General features: G+C 38.2%; 1 protein-coding gene across 1 annotated transcript; it reads right to left on the bottom strand.

Annotated features, from left to right (window-relative positions):
* Positions 1 to 3,848: 3,848 nt before the first annotated feature.
* On the bottom strand, positions 3,849 to 13,850 carry ATP6AP2 (ATPase, H+ transporting, lysosomal accessory protein 2). Its single transcript, XM_010074973.1, is given in 11 exon segments — positions 3,849 to 4,433; positions 5,324 to 5,440; positions 6,512 to 6,575; positions 6,577 to 6,643; positions 6,646 to 6,661; positions 8,044 to 8,097; positions 8,432 to 8,569; positions 8,768 to 8,863; positions 11,266 to 11,394; positions 13,726 to 13,784; positions 13,787 to 13,850. Coding segments are annotated over 11 exon segments (993 nt in total). The 5' UTR covers positions 13,845 to 13,850; the 3' UTR covers positions 3,849 to 4,238.
* Positions 13,851 to 14,705: the final 855 nt, after the last annotated feature.

The raw sequence follows: 14,705 nt of genomic DNA, 5'->3' as shown, positions 1-14,705 counted from the left end.
ATCCTTCACACCATGAGCTGCAGAAGCCCTTTATAGTTTAGTGCCTTGCAAGTAAGTGTAGCTCCTCCATAGCAACACTTTGCATTACTGGCAGAACAGGACAGGAAACAGACTGCTGGGTTCCCCATTTATCCCAGTTCTTCTTGTTCTCCTAGATTTGAAATCCTACAGTTTCACTTCCATCTTCCTTAATCTGCCTCCTTTTTTGTCCTGCAGTACTTGTGTGGATCCCCTCTCCCTCCTCTACAAAAATGAAAATTCTTAAGAATATAGTTCAGTGCCTGCAGAAAAGCAAACTAAAAAATGCAGAACAGTCCTCAAAGCTCAAGCACAAAATTTAATTTTTTCTATAGAACATTTGTGAGTTTTAGCTCAAAACTAAAACCCACTTCATCATAGACAAAAAGCAGTGACAGTAATAAGATTCCAAAGGTCATTGTCATTGTGGGGGTTTTGAGACAGATGCTTATCTCCTCATCTGAACTCTGGCAGTGTCCTTGTCACCTCCATAAAGGCTGACCTGTAAATCCCAGCAATCACTTGTAAGATTGCGGATGTTGCTCAACATTTGCGTTTCAACATGGTTTCTTCATTTCCACTTTTTGGGGTTTTTTTTTTGTTAAGACTTGAACAGAACATTTACACATTTCAGATCTGCTTTAGGCTTTCCTTGCCTTGTGCGTTGCAACAGCAGTACATCGGCTGGAAGAACTTTGAAAGTTGCCATGCCTGCCACAGAGAATTATAGAAAGTTGAGGCATATACAAAGCCTAGATTATACCTGCCTTCTGACAAGTTTAGACTTCGCGAGATGATCTAGCACTTTCATTCTAATGAAATGAATTCTACATACAAAAATGCTATTCCTGGCTCAGGGATCAGTATTGTAATTGCCTGTTTGATAAGCAGTTAAGAACCAATACTGTGGTACAATGTAACATTAACAATGTCTGGCTTATCCAGCTCAAACTAAAGCAGAGTTGCTTCAGAGTGGTTCAAAAAGTAGCTTGTGCTGCACAAAGCAACTGGTATTTAAGAAACAGCGCACATTAGAGTGCTCAAAAGCACCTTTAGTGCCAGCTGGAGGCCTACAACCATGAGAATGAACAAATGTGGTATTACCATGAGAAGTGGGAATTCAGATGTGCCCTTCAAAGTCGTTTAAGACTAGCTTTAAAAAGTAAAATTAGAGCCTATAGCATCTGGAACAGGATGACCGTCTCAATTACAAGTCCTGTATTTAAACAAACTCTACACTGCCAACCTCAGACTGATTACAATATAGCTACCTAGATATAGCTGGCATGCAGTCATTAAAGACTTACAATCAATTATACAGTCACTTTAAACAACTAGCTCCTCTAAAACTCTGCACTAGTACCTTAAGTGGACTGTTAATCTGATTAAACCTCTGAATTAAGTAAACTAGGAATGCATTAATTCAATATAGACCAGTAAGAACCTCAAGCTGAAGTAAACCCTCATCAAAAAGTCTATGGCATGACTAAATTTCAGGCAATCAACACTTCACTTTCTTTAAAATTAAGAACCCACAGCCCAGACAGACTAATCTTGCAAAAGCATTGGGAGTCCTAGTACTAGATAGCAAATGTGCAATATGTTTTATCCCTTTTCTTTTTTCCCCACCTCCTTAAAAGGCCTTTCTGAAACACTCTCTACACAGGTTACTTATTGCTGACAAAAGCAGGTGAAAGAGGAGATCAAACTTTCTGATACTACAGTGCTTGGCCTATCAGAATCATAATGTAGGACATTTTTACCCCAGAGATACTGCTCTTCCATACAACAGAACCTTTCTGAGAGCTTCTTCAGAAAAAGTAAACAGGAAGCACTATTCTGACACACTTTAAATTAAGTACAGCAGCTTTACTCTTGTGGCAGAGCTGGGCTCCTCATTTCTAATAGTACATAGGGTCACCCTAGCACATTTTGTCATCACTGTACATTGTAGCACAGATGTTGCAATCGACCAGAAAGTTCATGCAACAAGTCTCAGTAATGAAGCTTAGGCATCTCCTTCAGGAATAAGGGAATTGATATAAAAAGATTTAACAACTGTAAATCCGTAACTAGAAATTTCAAAGAGTGATTTAAAATATCAGGGAACCTATTGCAGCATTTTTTTTTAAAAGAGTACTTTAACATTTTAAATCTCTTAGTATTGTTTAGGACAAGCAGAATCCCATAAAGTGGCTTACTCTATTTCAACCGCTTTACGTCCGAGACAGCTCAAAACAATGCAAGCTTCTAAATATTCCCAGAGTATTTACCTTTGCATTTGTCAACCTTTCACTGCAAACTGGCCCCTGCAATCTGACAGTAACCTGACAGCAGTCATTCCTCCTCCTGCCACATACATAATTTTTTTAAGGTATGGTTTAGTTGTAAAGATTCTACTATGAACGTATTATCTACTTTCTTACCCTCAGTCATGCTTCCTGCTGCAGTTCTGGGGTACTGTCTTCTGGATTAAGTGATCTCAACAGCCAAAGAAATTTAAAACAACATACAGACTATCATGTAACAGTTTATTTAAAACATTAGGGTTCATGCCTATCAAACAGTATGATTAAGCCGTATTTTGTTTTCAGAATAAAGTTGTACAGCCTCATCAGATGGATTTGTTTCTTATCAAAACACTGCAACTGCATTATAGAATGTTCAATAATTGGACTACACATCCTTGTCAGAGAAACTGACATCGCAACTCTTCCTTTCTATCTATTGATCTTAATTAGCCAGATTAACTTTAAATGCCATTAAAAGTAATTTAAAATTATTGTTAACATATACTAAACTGGATTTCCTGGACTTGGGCAAAGCTGCAGCACGTTACCCAATTCAACACGAAGCATTGTGTAGGATCTCCAAGACACGAACAACTTAAATCCCTCCAAATCTGACATTCCCAACAAATTAGACAAATTAATTCAATGAGCAGATCTTTTCTGGAAGCGGAACAGATCTCTCCTAACAACAGGTAAAGTTAAGCACATTAGAGGACAAGAAGATGAAAAAAAGTAGTTTCCATTCATGTTGCTGTAGTCTGGAAGAACTCCTTTCAACCAAAGAGCAAATGAGTTTCTAAAAAGCAGGCAGTTTAAAAAAGATTCAACCCAGAGATTAACCACTATTTGGCTTAGGAAAATTAATCCAAACAAGGTCATCTTCCAACATTTCCTTTTGAAAGACAGTTAAAACGAAACTGCCACAGACTTAGGCCCACTGTCACATATAGGAGGCTGCCGGCACCTACTCTATTCAACTGAGCTAATACTAAACAGAAGTAGCCACACCTATGAAGCCACAGAGAATAAACACATTTCGAGAACAACTGTTCTTTGTTTTATTGAATGGCTGAAGCAGGACTACAATCTAGGTATATTTAAATCAAGCGTTGGTCCACTCTTATAATCAAAAATAATTGACTTAGGTTTTTTATAACAACATCAACATACATGGAAGGAATATGAAGCATCATAAGAACTTTCAGCTGTACACGACATTAGACCGTGATCAGACTGGTGCTACTTCAGTATTTATAGACTCTCCACTGTACAGGCCAGCCACACTAGTGTTATCTACCTCCAATTCATTAAAGTTCTAGGTAAAGGATCCTTCTGTCTACAGCTTACATCTGAGCCACCAATTTGAGATCAAAACGCCATTTGTGCCACTACCATTGCAGTCTTGTAGAAATATTTCTCTATTTAGTATTTTACTAAAGAATAATTACTATCCTCTCTGAAGTTACATATAGCCATTATAAATATTTACATCAAACATTTACAACTGGTTCATAATATACAACACAACAATTCAGCTATAATTTCTAATTTTCCAGTGTAAAAGTTTCAAACAACATGTTGCTATCATAATTTCAATTTATCTGTTTTGCACAGTCACAGGCAGTATAGGGCATTTCAAAAACTTATATTACATGATAAAAAAATGGAATTATGTTACTTTAATAACAAGTAGTTTGGGGATTGTTTGTTGGGTTTTCTTAAATAAGCAGATTTCAATTTTAAATCCCATCTGGTGCTCCTACTAACATTTAAAACAGGCTTGAGAGGGGGAAAAAAAAAAAACAAACTTAGAAATAAATACACCTTTAAAAAAATTCCGCAATTAACCATGTCAGAACATTTGTTTTCCACACAGTTTAAATGAGACCTTACTCTTCATAATTTCCTTGCACTGAAATACACGGTAGTTTAATCCATTCTTATCTTCTGATTTGTCATCCTGTAAATAATGTTGTCATACCCAGGATCCATGTTCCAGAGGTTGTAGGAGATAACTATCACAACTAAAGCAAGACCTATCATCATCCACAGAATAATGTTGAAGATTACGGAGTAGTTGTAGTTATATGGATAGGCAAGGTTATATGGATTTTCCGGTTCGCTCTGTATTAAAGAAAATAAGTATATTAAAGTTAGCTTGCATACAAAACACATTCCAACTAGATCGAAAATCTGAGCAATCTGAATAGAAGAGATGCATTTTTGTCTAGAAAATTCTGATGCTAGGGCACAAAACACAAAAGTTATTAGGTGACTGACATCAATGGAATCCAAAGGAACGGGCTGACAGAAGCCTCATGAAATTCAATGAGGACGAACGCAAAGCCCTGCAGCTGGGACAGAACCACCGATGCGACAGCACAGGCTAGGGACCATCCTGCTGCAGACTGACCGGCTGGGCAGCAGCTCTCCAGAGAGGGACCTGGAGGTCCTGGTAGACAAGGTGAAAGAGTCAGCAGTGTGCCCTTGCAGTGACAAAGGGCAACCGCATCCTGGGCTGCACCCGGAGTGCAGGCAGCAAGTCAAGGAAAACAACTTTTCCCCACCCAGAAGGCAAGACTTGCATGCACTACTGTACCAGGGAGAAAACTGCAGAAATGCAAATTCTAACAAGACTTAATGAGAGAAAAAGTTTTCACAGTGAAAGTTGTTAAGTCTTTGGAACAAGCTGCCCAGAGAGGCTCTGGGACTTCCAGCCAGAGACTTTTTAAGAACTTGGCTGGACAAGGACCTGAGCAGCCTGATGTAACTCCTAAATTAATCCTGCTTTGAGCAGTAGGTTGAACTATATGACCTCCAGAAGCCCTCTTCAACCTAAATTACTATATGATTAAGCGAAGATTAAGACAGGTAAACTGACCTCTTCACACTTATGCCTAAATCATAGTCAGTATCCTAGTCCTTAAAAAAAAAAAAGTTATGCTCAAGTGAAGAAGTGATGTAGTTTGGATCACTTTTAATAGACTATATTTAGAAAAATGTGCATCTATTACCTGTGAAGACTGGAGAATGGAGCGAGTCTTCCTCATCAGGGGAGAATTAAATGTCTTTACAGCCACCACTTCTACTACTGCATTCCCACTATACAGATTGAACATCTCATCTGCAAACTGGAAAAGCAAAACTGATTTAATTTAAAATGTACAGTGTAGGCAGGAACTAAGGAGAGTTTTGTTAGCAAGATGTACTAAACTATAAGACGTTAGCTTCAGGAATAAGAAGTTTACGGAAAGTTGTAAAAACTTACACTATTTTAGAATTCCACTAAGAAAGTGCCAACTTTCACCTGATTTACAACACCCCTTAAAAACCCCTCAACCAGCAGACTGTAGGTTATGACTGCTTGCTGGGCTGAAACTCGTTCTTTCATCCCTTTTACAAAAGGCCCATCACCCTATAGTTTTGCAATTGTATGTCTGTCAGTTTCAACAAAATATTTAGGTTCTCAGCCTTCCACTGGGAAATTATAAACCCAACTATTTTAATCTGGTCCAAAGACTAATATGTCTAGCAGTTAAATATATTTGCTTAACTGCAAAGTGGCTGAAGAGTAATATTTAGAGAAAAGAGTTACTTAGCTCAAAAAATTCATGCTTTTACACTTTTCCATCATGCGTTTGAAATTCTCAAAAGTGACTGGTCTTAATAAAGACTTGATCTAATGACTACATAAGACCTGCTAAAGAATTAGTTTCTTCAGCACATTAACAGATGAACAGGAATTATTTTAGAGGCTTGGAAATTTAGATTTATACAGCTTTGTGGGCAAGGGGAAACTAACCATCATACCCTGAGACAAAGGTACTTCCACATTCCTGCAAGCCAGTTTTTGGAAGACTTACTGATGGTTTTAAATGCAAGATATTTATTTAGGAAAAACAAACATATCAAGTCAGGTTGATATGTTGTTTCAGTATATTCCTTATACTTTATGCATAATATGTAACACATTATAGGATCATGTCAACACTTTCCAGAGTGACAAATTGTAGCATTCTATTTTATAACTGATCAACTGCATTTTAAAAACCAAACAACAAAAACAAGAATCAGTCAAGCCATCACTAACAAAGTGACAATTCAAAGCAGAAGATAGTTAATAAACTAACTCCCTTGTAGTTAACACAAAAAATTATCTCCTACCCAATGAACAAAACTCACAGGAATACTGAGAAGTATACCTTTTGCAAGGAGTCTACAAGAATTTGAGAAGCATCCTTGAACTGCTGAGAGTCTTCCCCATATCGTTTTCCAACCTCTTCCAAACCAGCCAGTTCCAGAGAATACAGGTCTGGAGAGTGATCTTTGGCTAAGTGCTTGTGTCGAGACAGCTTTGGCACACCATAGAGGGCAGAAAGAAAATTAATTCACACACAAGTTACTTTAAAAACACATTTCACAAAATCAGTTTGCTGGGACTAACCCAGCCTCACTTTCTGCAGTCGTAATCCACATTGATTAGGAAGTGGAATTTCTTGCCAACTTAACTAGAAGATGTCCACAATTGTTTCTTTTCTTATTCTACAGAAGAAAGCAGATAATCATCATGTAGCATCTATTCCTAACCTGAGGCAATATACCCATAATACTGAGTTCTACTACAAAGAAACATTATACTTACTCACATCAGAATCCTTGTTCTGTAATCAATGTAAAAATAAAACTTGGAGAAAAAAAACACATAACTATAACACTTGGATACTACTATTCCCTGCACTGATGCTGGCACTTGCAAAACTGAGTAGGCTGCAACTTCTACCTTGCTATTGCCCATGTACAAAAGTAGTTTACTTAAGGAATATCATCCCATTGTCATAAAATCCAACCAACATAAACCAAAATATCTCAAAGGAGAGTACTGATATTCTTGCACTTTCACAGGTACGAAGCTGCAGCACTGACATTTGCCTGCACAAGAGAAGAGTCTCTGAAAGCAAGGAATTCAATTTGTTCCTATTTTCTCATCCACTTTAACTACAGCATTTCTAGTCTGCAAGACAAAAACAAGTTCTACCTCATTTCCTCAAGAGCCCCATTTCTTGCCACCAGCCGTTCACCTAATGTGAACTTCAGAGTTTTTCATGACTGTCTTCACTTTAAGTAGCCGAACAAAAACAACAACAAAAAAAAAACCACACCAATCCCAAACAAACCCTAAACCACAGCAAGACAGTAGCTTCTTAGTAAAAAGAACATGACAAGGTATTTGCTTAAAAAAAGATCATAATTAAAAGCTCACCCTTCCATTGGAACACTTCCATCACACCATTATTCACACTACAAAAGTCTCTCCAGTCTTTTCAGATAAAACATTATGGTCATATTTTGAAGAAAAATGGTGGACAGGGCAAAGAACATGTTCTTAACTACCATTATACTTTTCAAGTAAGAAAACAAGGAAAGCCCTGTCAAATTCTTCAATGTGTACTTCCTGTGTCTTTGGATATGGAGAAATAGCAGCTCAGAATTCCCCATTCTCACCAAACAACACAGAAGAAGCTACAGATACTAAGGTTCTCATTTTCTTCCGTCAATGACAGGACTGATACAAATAGCTTGATAATGCATTATTTAAACTGATGCAACCAACTGATGACACACTTGAATATCTGTCACTGTTTGCCAAGGAGGCTGGCTACGGCTTCTCTACTTTTAAATGAGATCTCTGAAGTTTGTGACATAAGACAGGGAAAGTATTTCAAAAAAATCTTACCAGGCTTGCAATATCATGTAGGACTTGTAGTTCTGACAAAAAAAGCAAGTCAACCTGGGGGAAGAGGCAGGAAGAAAGAGACAAGTACTTCCTTTGATGAAACCAAAGTTAGGGAAATCTCATTTTGTTGCAAGTCTCAGTATTTTATAATAAGTTATGTCTGTTACAGAATCAGAACTTGCTAGAAGGAAGTTACTCTTTCAATAAAGTCACCCAAAAAAGAACTTAAAACTTACTTCTTAGAATTCTGTTAGAAAAAATTGGAGTGGGCTCTCCCGGGCAAAGCAAGGGGAAAAGAGCCGGGGGGGGGAAAGGAAAAGCAGAAGCTAACTAACAATATTGGGAAAAAAAAAAATCATAAAGGTTCCCAGTGACTAAAGTTTTTTACCTCATTGTTTCTGCTGAGGGAGTTTAGAGGAAGGGAGCTGAGAATAGAGTTGTCCTGGAATAGGCGGTTTCGCAGTTGGCGCAGTGTAACAGAAAGATCTTCAAATACAGAGTTTGCCTTGCCCACCATGTACACTCTCTGCAGGAATTGCCATTGTTTAATAATAACAGAGGTTAGTTTTCAGTTTTTACAGTCATACAGTAATAATCAATCATACTTGCAATCTCTCTCCAATGCAAAGTATTTCATATAATCAATTGGGTTTGCTCCAGCCACACAAGTAGAAAGAGGTTTACTATTTAGAACATCTGGAATCAGAAGTGAAACAATACTCACTTCTTCACTGGGGGCCAGCTGCAAGACAACAGGAGTTTCCTCAGAGAACAAAGAATGAATAGCATTCGCAACACTGTCAAGACTGAAAGGAACAGCCTGGAAGACAAAGTGGAGTTAGATTTTTGGGTAAAACAGGGCCTAACAATACAAAAGGAGATAATTTGCTCAACTACAGAAGCCTGGAAAAATAGGACAACCTCTTTTATGAGCAAAGAGGATTAATATTTCCAAAGTAATAATAACAAATCATAGGAGCCAATGTACAAAACAAAACATCATCTGCGTATCTATGAACAGACAACGTATTTGTATATATGGTGGACACAACATATTTTTAAAAACTCCAAGGGGCCATGACTGTGTAATTAAGAGGCTTACTTAAGCTAAGAACATAGCCTTGTTTATCAGTAAAGCAAGACGAACAAATATAGAAGCAATACAAAAGGGGAAACCAATCTTAGTGCAAATGAAAAGTTATGAAGCACAGAAAATTGATGAATGAAAATATACCAGTAGAAAGACCAACTGCTGAAACACCAAAAGAGTAATATAAAAGATTACTAAGAACAAAAGAAATCCGAGCACATTACTGGCAAGCCAATGAAACTGGTAGTTTTTCTAAACACTTCCTTCTGAGTTTCATCTAAAAAGAAGCACAATGGCACATTTCCATTCACTAGTTAAAGAGCATAAAAATATTTTTTCTAATAGATTTTAGTAAGTCTGTAAGCCAGGATAGTTCATACCCAGTGGTTCTGAACATAGACTCAGTGACAACCATTTGAAACTATTCTTGAATATCAGAGAACCAGTACCTTGCCAGCATACATTTGAGGCAGCACATTTAAAGCCATGGCACCAGTTAACTGGAATAGTTAAAGCTTAGGAATATTAATTCCTATCAATGTGAAATAAAGAAAATATGTATTATGTACACATCTGATAAAGTTACAAGTGCAACTATGACTGCAGACTTCAAGTGTATTTAAGGTTTCCACAAGTTAGCAATGCCTACAGAGTCAGGTGCAGACAATCCTAAATCAGTTTTGGTCTAGATACCATTTCAGCAATGCCAACATGTAACTAGTGAGCTAGGCTTGAAAGCTGATGTGAAAGCAGATCTGTGTTAAGCTGAATTTGACCCAAGTTCAACAGAAAGCCACGTAACATTCAAATTAAATGCTTGTATTTTACAACAGATTAAAAGACTACCTGATAGCTGTAAAAGTAATTTCAAAGGGAAACTATCACCTCATCTTCGGGTGTGCAATTGGGTGTCAATATTAAACTAAACACTATTAAACTTTGTCACTGATGATTCCAGTTTGATTGAAATAATAAAACGATAAATAATAATTCTTAACAGGAGCACAGCAGCTGCACAGAGCCAAAATACATGGTAATCTGGTACAAAAAGTTTTCCATGATGGGCAGAAGCAGAATTAACTAACTAGAAATAATCTGAAAAACAACTTATTTGAAAAGGGTTGCGGGTTCATGCTGGACAAAAAACAGCTCAACATGAAGAACTGGTCCAACACCATAGCAAAATGGATTAAAGCAGACAATGTATTTATAGAGGAGAAGTAAGCAGACACTGTACAGTTACCAGTCTTTTATAAGTTACTGTGCTTCTGTTAGGTGGTGTGTGGACAAAATGATATGGTAGGAGAAGAGGAATAAATCTAAAACCAGAAAATTCGATCTGAACACAAGAACAGAGTTTTTTACTGTAATGGTGGTCAAATACTGGCATAGGTTGCCCAGAGAGGTTGTGGAGTTTCCATCTGTGGAGATAATCAAAACCTGACTGGACAGAGTCCTGGACAGCTTGCTCTAGCTCATCCTGCTTGATCAGGGGGTTGGACTAGATGATTTCAAGAAGTCCCTTCCAACCTAAACGATTCTGTGACACTGTGACAAGTGTGAGAAAAGAGTCTCAGCAAAGACAGACAGTGACAGGTAAATGTAATGTTGTTTGTTGTTTTCTTTTCAATACAGGATAGTCAAATGGTGTCTCAAAGTGCTATATTTTATAGTCAAGTACTTGAGGAAAATTAAAAGACTTCTTAGAGGGTGATACAGTACACCAAAGAATCAACATCACATAAAATGCTATCACACACTCAGCTCAAGCAAAAAAAGTTAATAATTCTGACTATGAATTAATAAGTTAACATGGGAAGCAATGGATTCTCTGCCTCTTGACACAAACATATTAAAACTACAGGCCTTTTAAGGAGAACATGCTTTGGTCAAACAAGTTACTGAACTCAACACAGGAGGCCCTGGGTGATCTCAAAGGCTTCTCACCTTGTACATGAGTCTGACTGGGTTATTTATCTACACAGCCTGATCCATCGTTCTAGAGAATATGTGAACTTCAAGTGAGGTAAGGAGTAAATGAACATCAAGGACTACAGTAGAGAGACATGTACTTCTCATCAGATCATAAGAGTCACAGAAATCATGCGACGGTTCCAAACATGGATACTCACATTCTCAATAGGGTAAGAAATCCCTTTCGCAGGCAATGCCAGTTTGTCTACTCCTTTCACTGTTACCAGCACAGTAGCTCGTGGTCTGTGAAACAAATCACCTACTGCAAGCCCAGGCCAGGAAAGGTCCTATTACAAAATAGTAAAAAAACTTGTATTTCACACGGAGTAAGAGAGGAGCCCTTTGCTAGCATTACAGTAAAATAACTTCCTATCTTGTTAATATCTCTGTGCAGGACGGCCTGTTGGAAATTTCACAGGCAAGTAAGTTAATACTAGAATGCTTCCATCTTGAATAACGATGTCTCAAGTTAACCATGAGGAAACTGTTAGTTTAAAATCTGCCAGTAACTTCATAGCAAAGTCCACACCGAGAAAGCCTTATATATATTGGTTATATCAAGAAGTTATTTCCCATAATTAAATTATAAATACCATAGTCCATATTTAATTAGGGAAGGCTGAATTAAAAAAAAACTAAACCAAACCTCTTCACAAAACACCATAGAACAGGACTAGGCACATTAAAACACCAACGTCGTGATATTTTCAGTATCAGAAAGAAATGGGGGGGAGGGGGAGAGGAGTGTCAATCATACCAACAGCTTACTAACTTACAATTTACAAATTTGCATAGAAACATAAGAAGATTCCTTAGTAGATTACTGCGGTTATGTATCGGTATGAGCACAGTAAACGCTACCTGGCTGCTTTATTCAAGCACAAAATACAAATTCATCTATTTGGAACTAATTCAAACAGATTTCTCCATTTGTGTAAAAGCTGTAACTGCTTGTTTAAGTTTTATGAAACCAACTTATCTGGATTTTAGAATTAAATGCTGTTTGTAGTTTTCTTTTTGATACAGTATAATCGAATGGTGTCTCAAAGTGCTATATTGACATTATGACCTGTATCACCTCAAAGCATCATCAGGGACAGAAGACATTCAGTTTTATCTTGTCTTAACAAGGGAGGAATATTGATTGACTGTTCTTGAGAATCCCCAATGTAATGCAGGAAGAATTCTAAATTCTCTACCATGCACCCACTGCACTGTCAGTTTATGTTCCCAGACTACAGCCTCGATGTAAACTGCAAAATGAACGTCTGGGCCCTGCAGTGTTCTCCATACCAGCGTTGGCAGCTGCCTACACGGTGATCTCTGCCTTAGTGACAATGCTGACAAGTTTTCAGTTTCAGGGCTAACTGAACAGAGTAACTTAAACACTTCCCTGCCTGCCTGCTTCTAGGATTTGAAATAATACTAACAGAGAACTATTTCTAAAGGATGCTACAGACCCACCACAGCAAATGAATTCCAAACTTTGGCAAAGGCACAGAGTGAGTACTGAAACACTTTTTTCCCATGATAACCATGTTATACCTCCAGATGACCCGTATGTCAAAAGTCAAGTGTCCAAAGTGGGCCAAAACCCACAGTTTTACTGGCTGTCTTTATATCCAATGCACACAATACCACCTGATATATTGCTTTTTCTTGACAAAATAATCAAAATACACTTCTTAGGAATACTACTCATAAGAATTTCTGTTACTAGTTTAATGACAAAAAAAGCATAATTAACAGCAAGATATTTTCAGACAAATTCCAAAACACAGGCTAAACAGTCTGCATTCAAACCAGACTTATCAGACCTCTTGCTTAGCTGCAGTATGGAAGAAATGGGAACCAGCCTCCCTCACCAGCATTGTGAGAATATCCCAGCTTGTACCTTTGAGTGTTTGGCTGCACACAGGTACTGCTAGAGGCACCTGGCTATTAAGCTTTCCCATACTGTTTCAACAGCCACTACTCCCTGCTGAAGCCCAGCAAAAATTTCAGTAGCCAAGACAGAATCAATCCAAGGGCTCCTACTCACGTGCCCCACTTTAAACATCACTAGAGCTATGTTCAAAAACCTAATTTGGGAAACACTACCACAAATCAGGTTTTCAAGGCTTTTAATTACTTCCTAACTGTTCAGTTTATTTGTTCTTATTAACTATGCTCAACAGACAAGCTTGCTGACCTGACAAAATGCCTGCCTAGCCAAGCCACTCCTCACAACCTTTGGAGTACCCAAGAGCAGTGCCCTACGGATGTAGCTTGTAGGCCAGAAATGACAGTAGTTTCCAGATTCTCAGTACATGACTACAGATGGGGGGATACAGCACATAGTTGGGTCTTGGAAGAACTGAAGAACATCACAGGAAAGACTCCACACGCTTGTTTCCTTCTGTAGCTGATGATTCAAATTAGCCGTCTAGCACAGCCTTTTGCTGCTCATATGACTGACACAGCTCTATGCTTGGAAACCACACTTTGACATGTCATGCATTCCTCAAGTCAAACAGGATGATATTTTATATATTCCAGCACATGACAGGAAGATTTGCATGTTAAGTGAACAGCTCTGTAGTTTTAGAAGCATTTAAAAATCAAGACCTGAAACATACTTCTTCAACAGAAAAGCCCATGGATAATGCAGCTACGTCTGGGATCCGCTCACCAGGAATGGGCCAACCTCCATCTCGGAAAACAACTGACTGAGGTGATCGTAAGATGCTAAATTCATCACCGCATACACCTAAAAACAGACAAAAAAAGCTGTCAGAGTTTTCACAATCTTTCCCTTACATAATAGAAAAAGAATGTACTAGAGCTTAATAAGATTCCTTACTCCTCCCTCTCACACCTATCAATTTATGTAACACAAGTAATGAGAACTGATTGTTTTAATGCTCTGGAATACAAAATAAGATTTCTATATAGTGATGACTAAGGATGAACAAATCCACACTAACAAAAGCAGGACAATTATTCACGCAACAGTACAGTACACTTCTGTGTACTCAGTAGCAGCTTGTGAGCGGTGTTACAGTTCAGACCTGGTAATGCTAACTCTCAGTAGAGCAAGGCAGACTCCAAAATCCTGTTAGCTCACAAGCAGCTATGCACCCACACGGCTCTGCTTGCTTCCAGGACTGCTTGGCATAACACTTTTTTTCATGCAGACTACAACCCAAGCCACTGAACCCAGGAGCCAGGAGGATCAGCAGAGTCAGCGCTGGCTCAAACAGAGCACTGCCAGGAACAATCTGGCTCCTGCAGAACAGCTCCGGTGTCTCTGCTCTGCCTTCTCAGCCACATGACACTGTGAGCAGTCTTTCTTCCTCCGATGCCGTACTGGACCTAAATTGACTGTGAAGCCACAAACTGCAATACTTCTCATGCTGGGTTTTCACTTACTTGCAACCCCCCTTCCCCATCACCTTGAATAGCAAAGTTGACTAAAAGCATTATTTCTAATCTGTATTATGATGACAGTAATTTATTGTGTAAAAAAGTCAGAGAGGACTCCATGACATAGGAGATGGGCTTATTTCAGTCTAGCTTCCTGTTTAAAAGTCACTTAAGCATAACCGCAATATCATGT

This window comes from Pterocles gutturalis, unplaced genomic scaffold (genome assembly GCF_000699245.1).
Source record: "Pterocles gutturalis isolate BGI_N339 unplaced genomic scaffold, ASM69924v1 scaffold2022, whole genome shotgun sequence".
Lineage (NCBI taxonomy): Eukaryota > Metazoa > Chordata > Aves > Pterocliformes > Pteroclidae > Pterocles > Pterocles gutturalis.
Note: the sequence above shows the minus strand (reverse complement) of the source record. Positions and strands in the feature narration are given on the sequence as shown.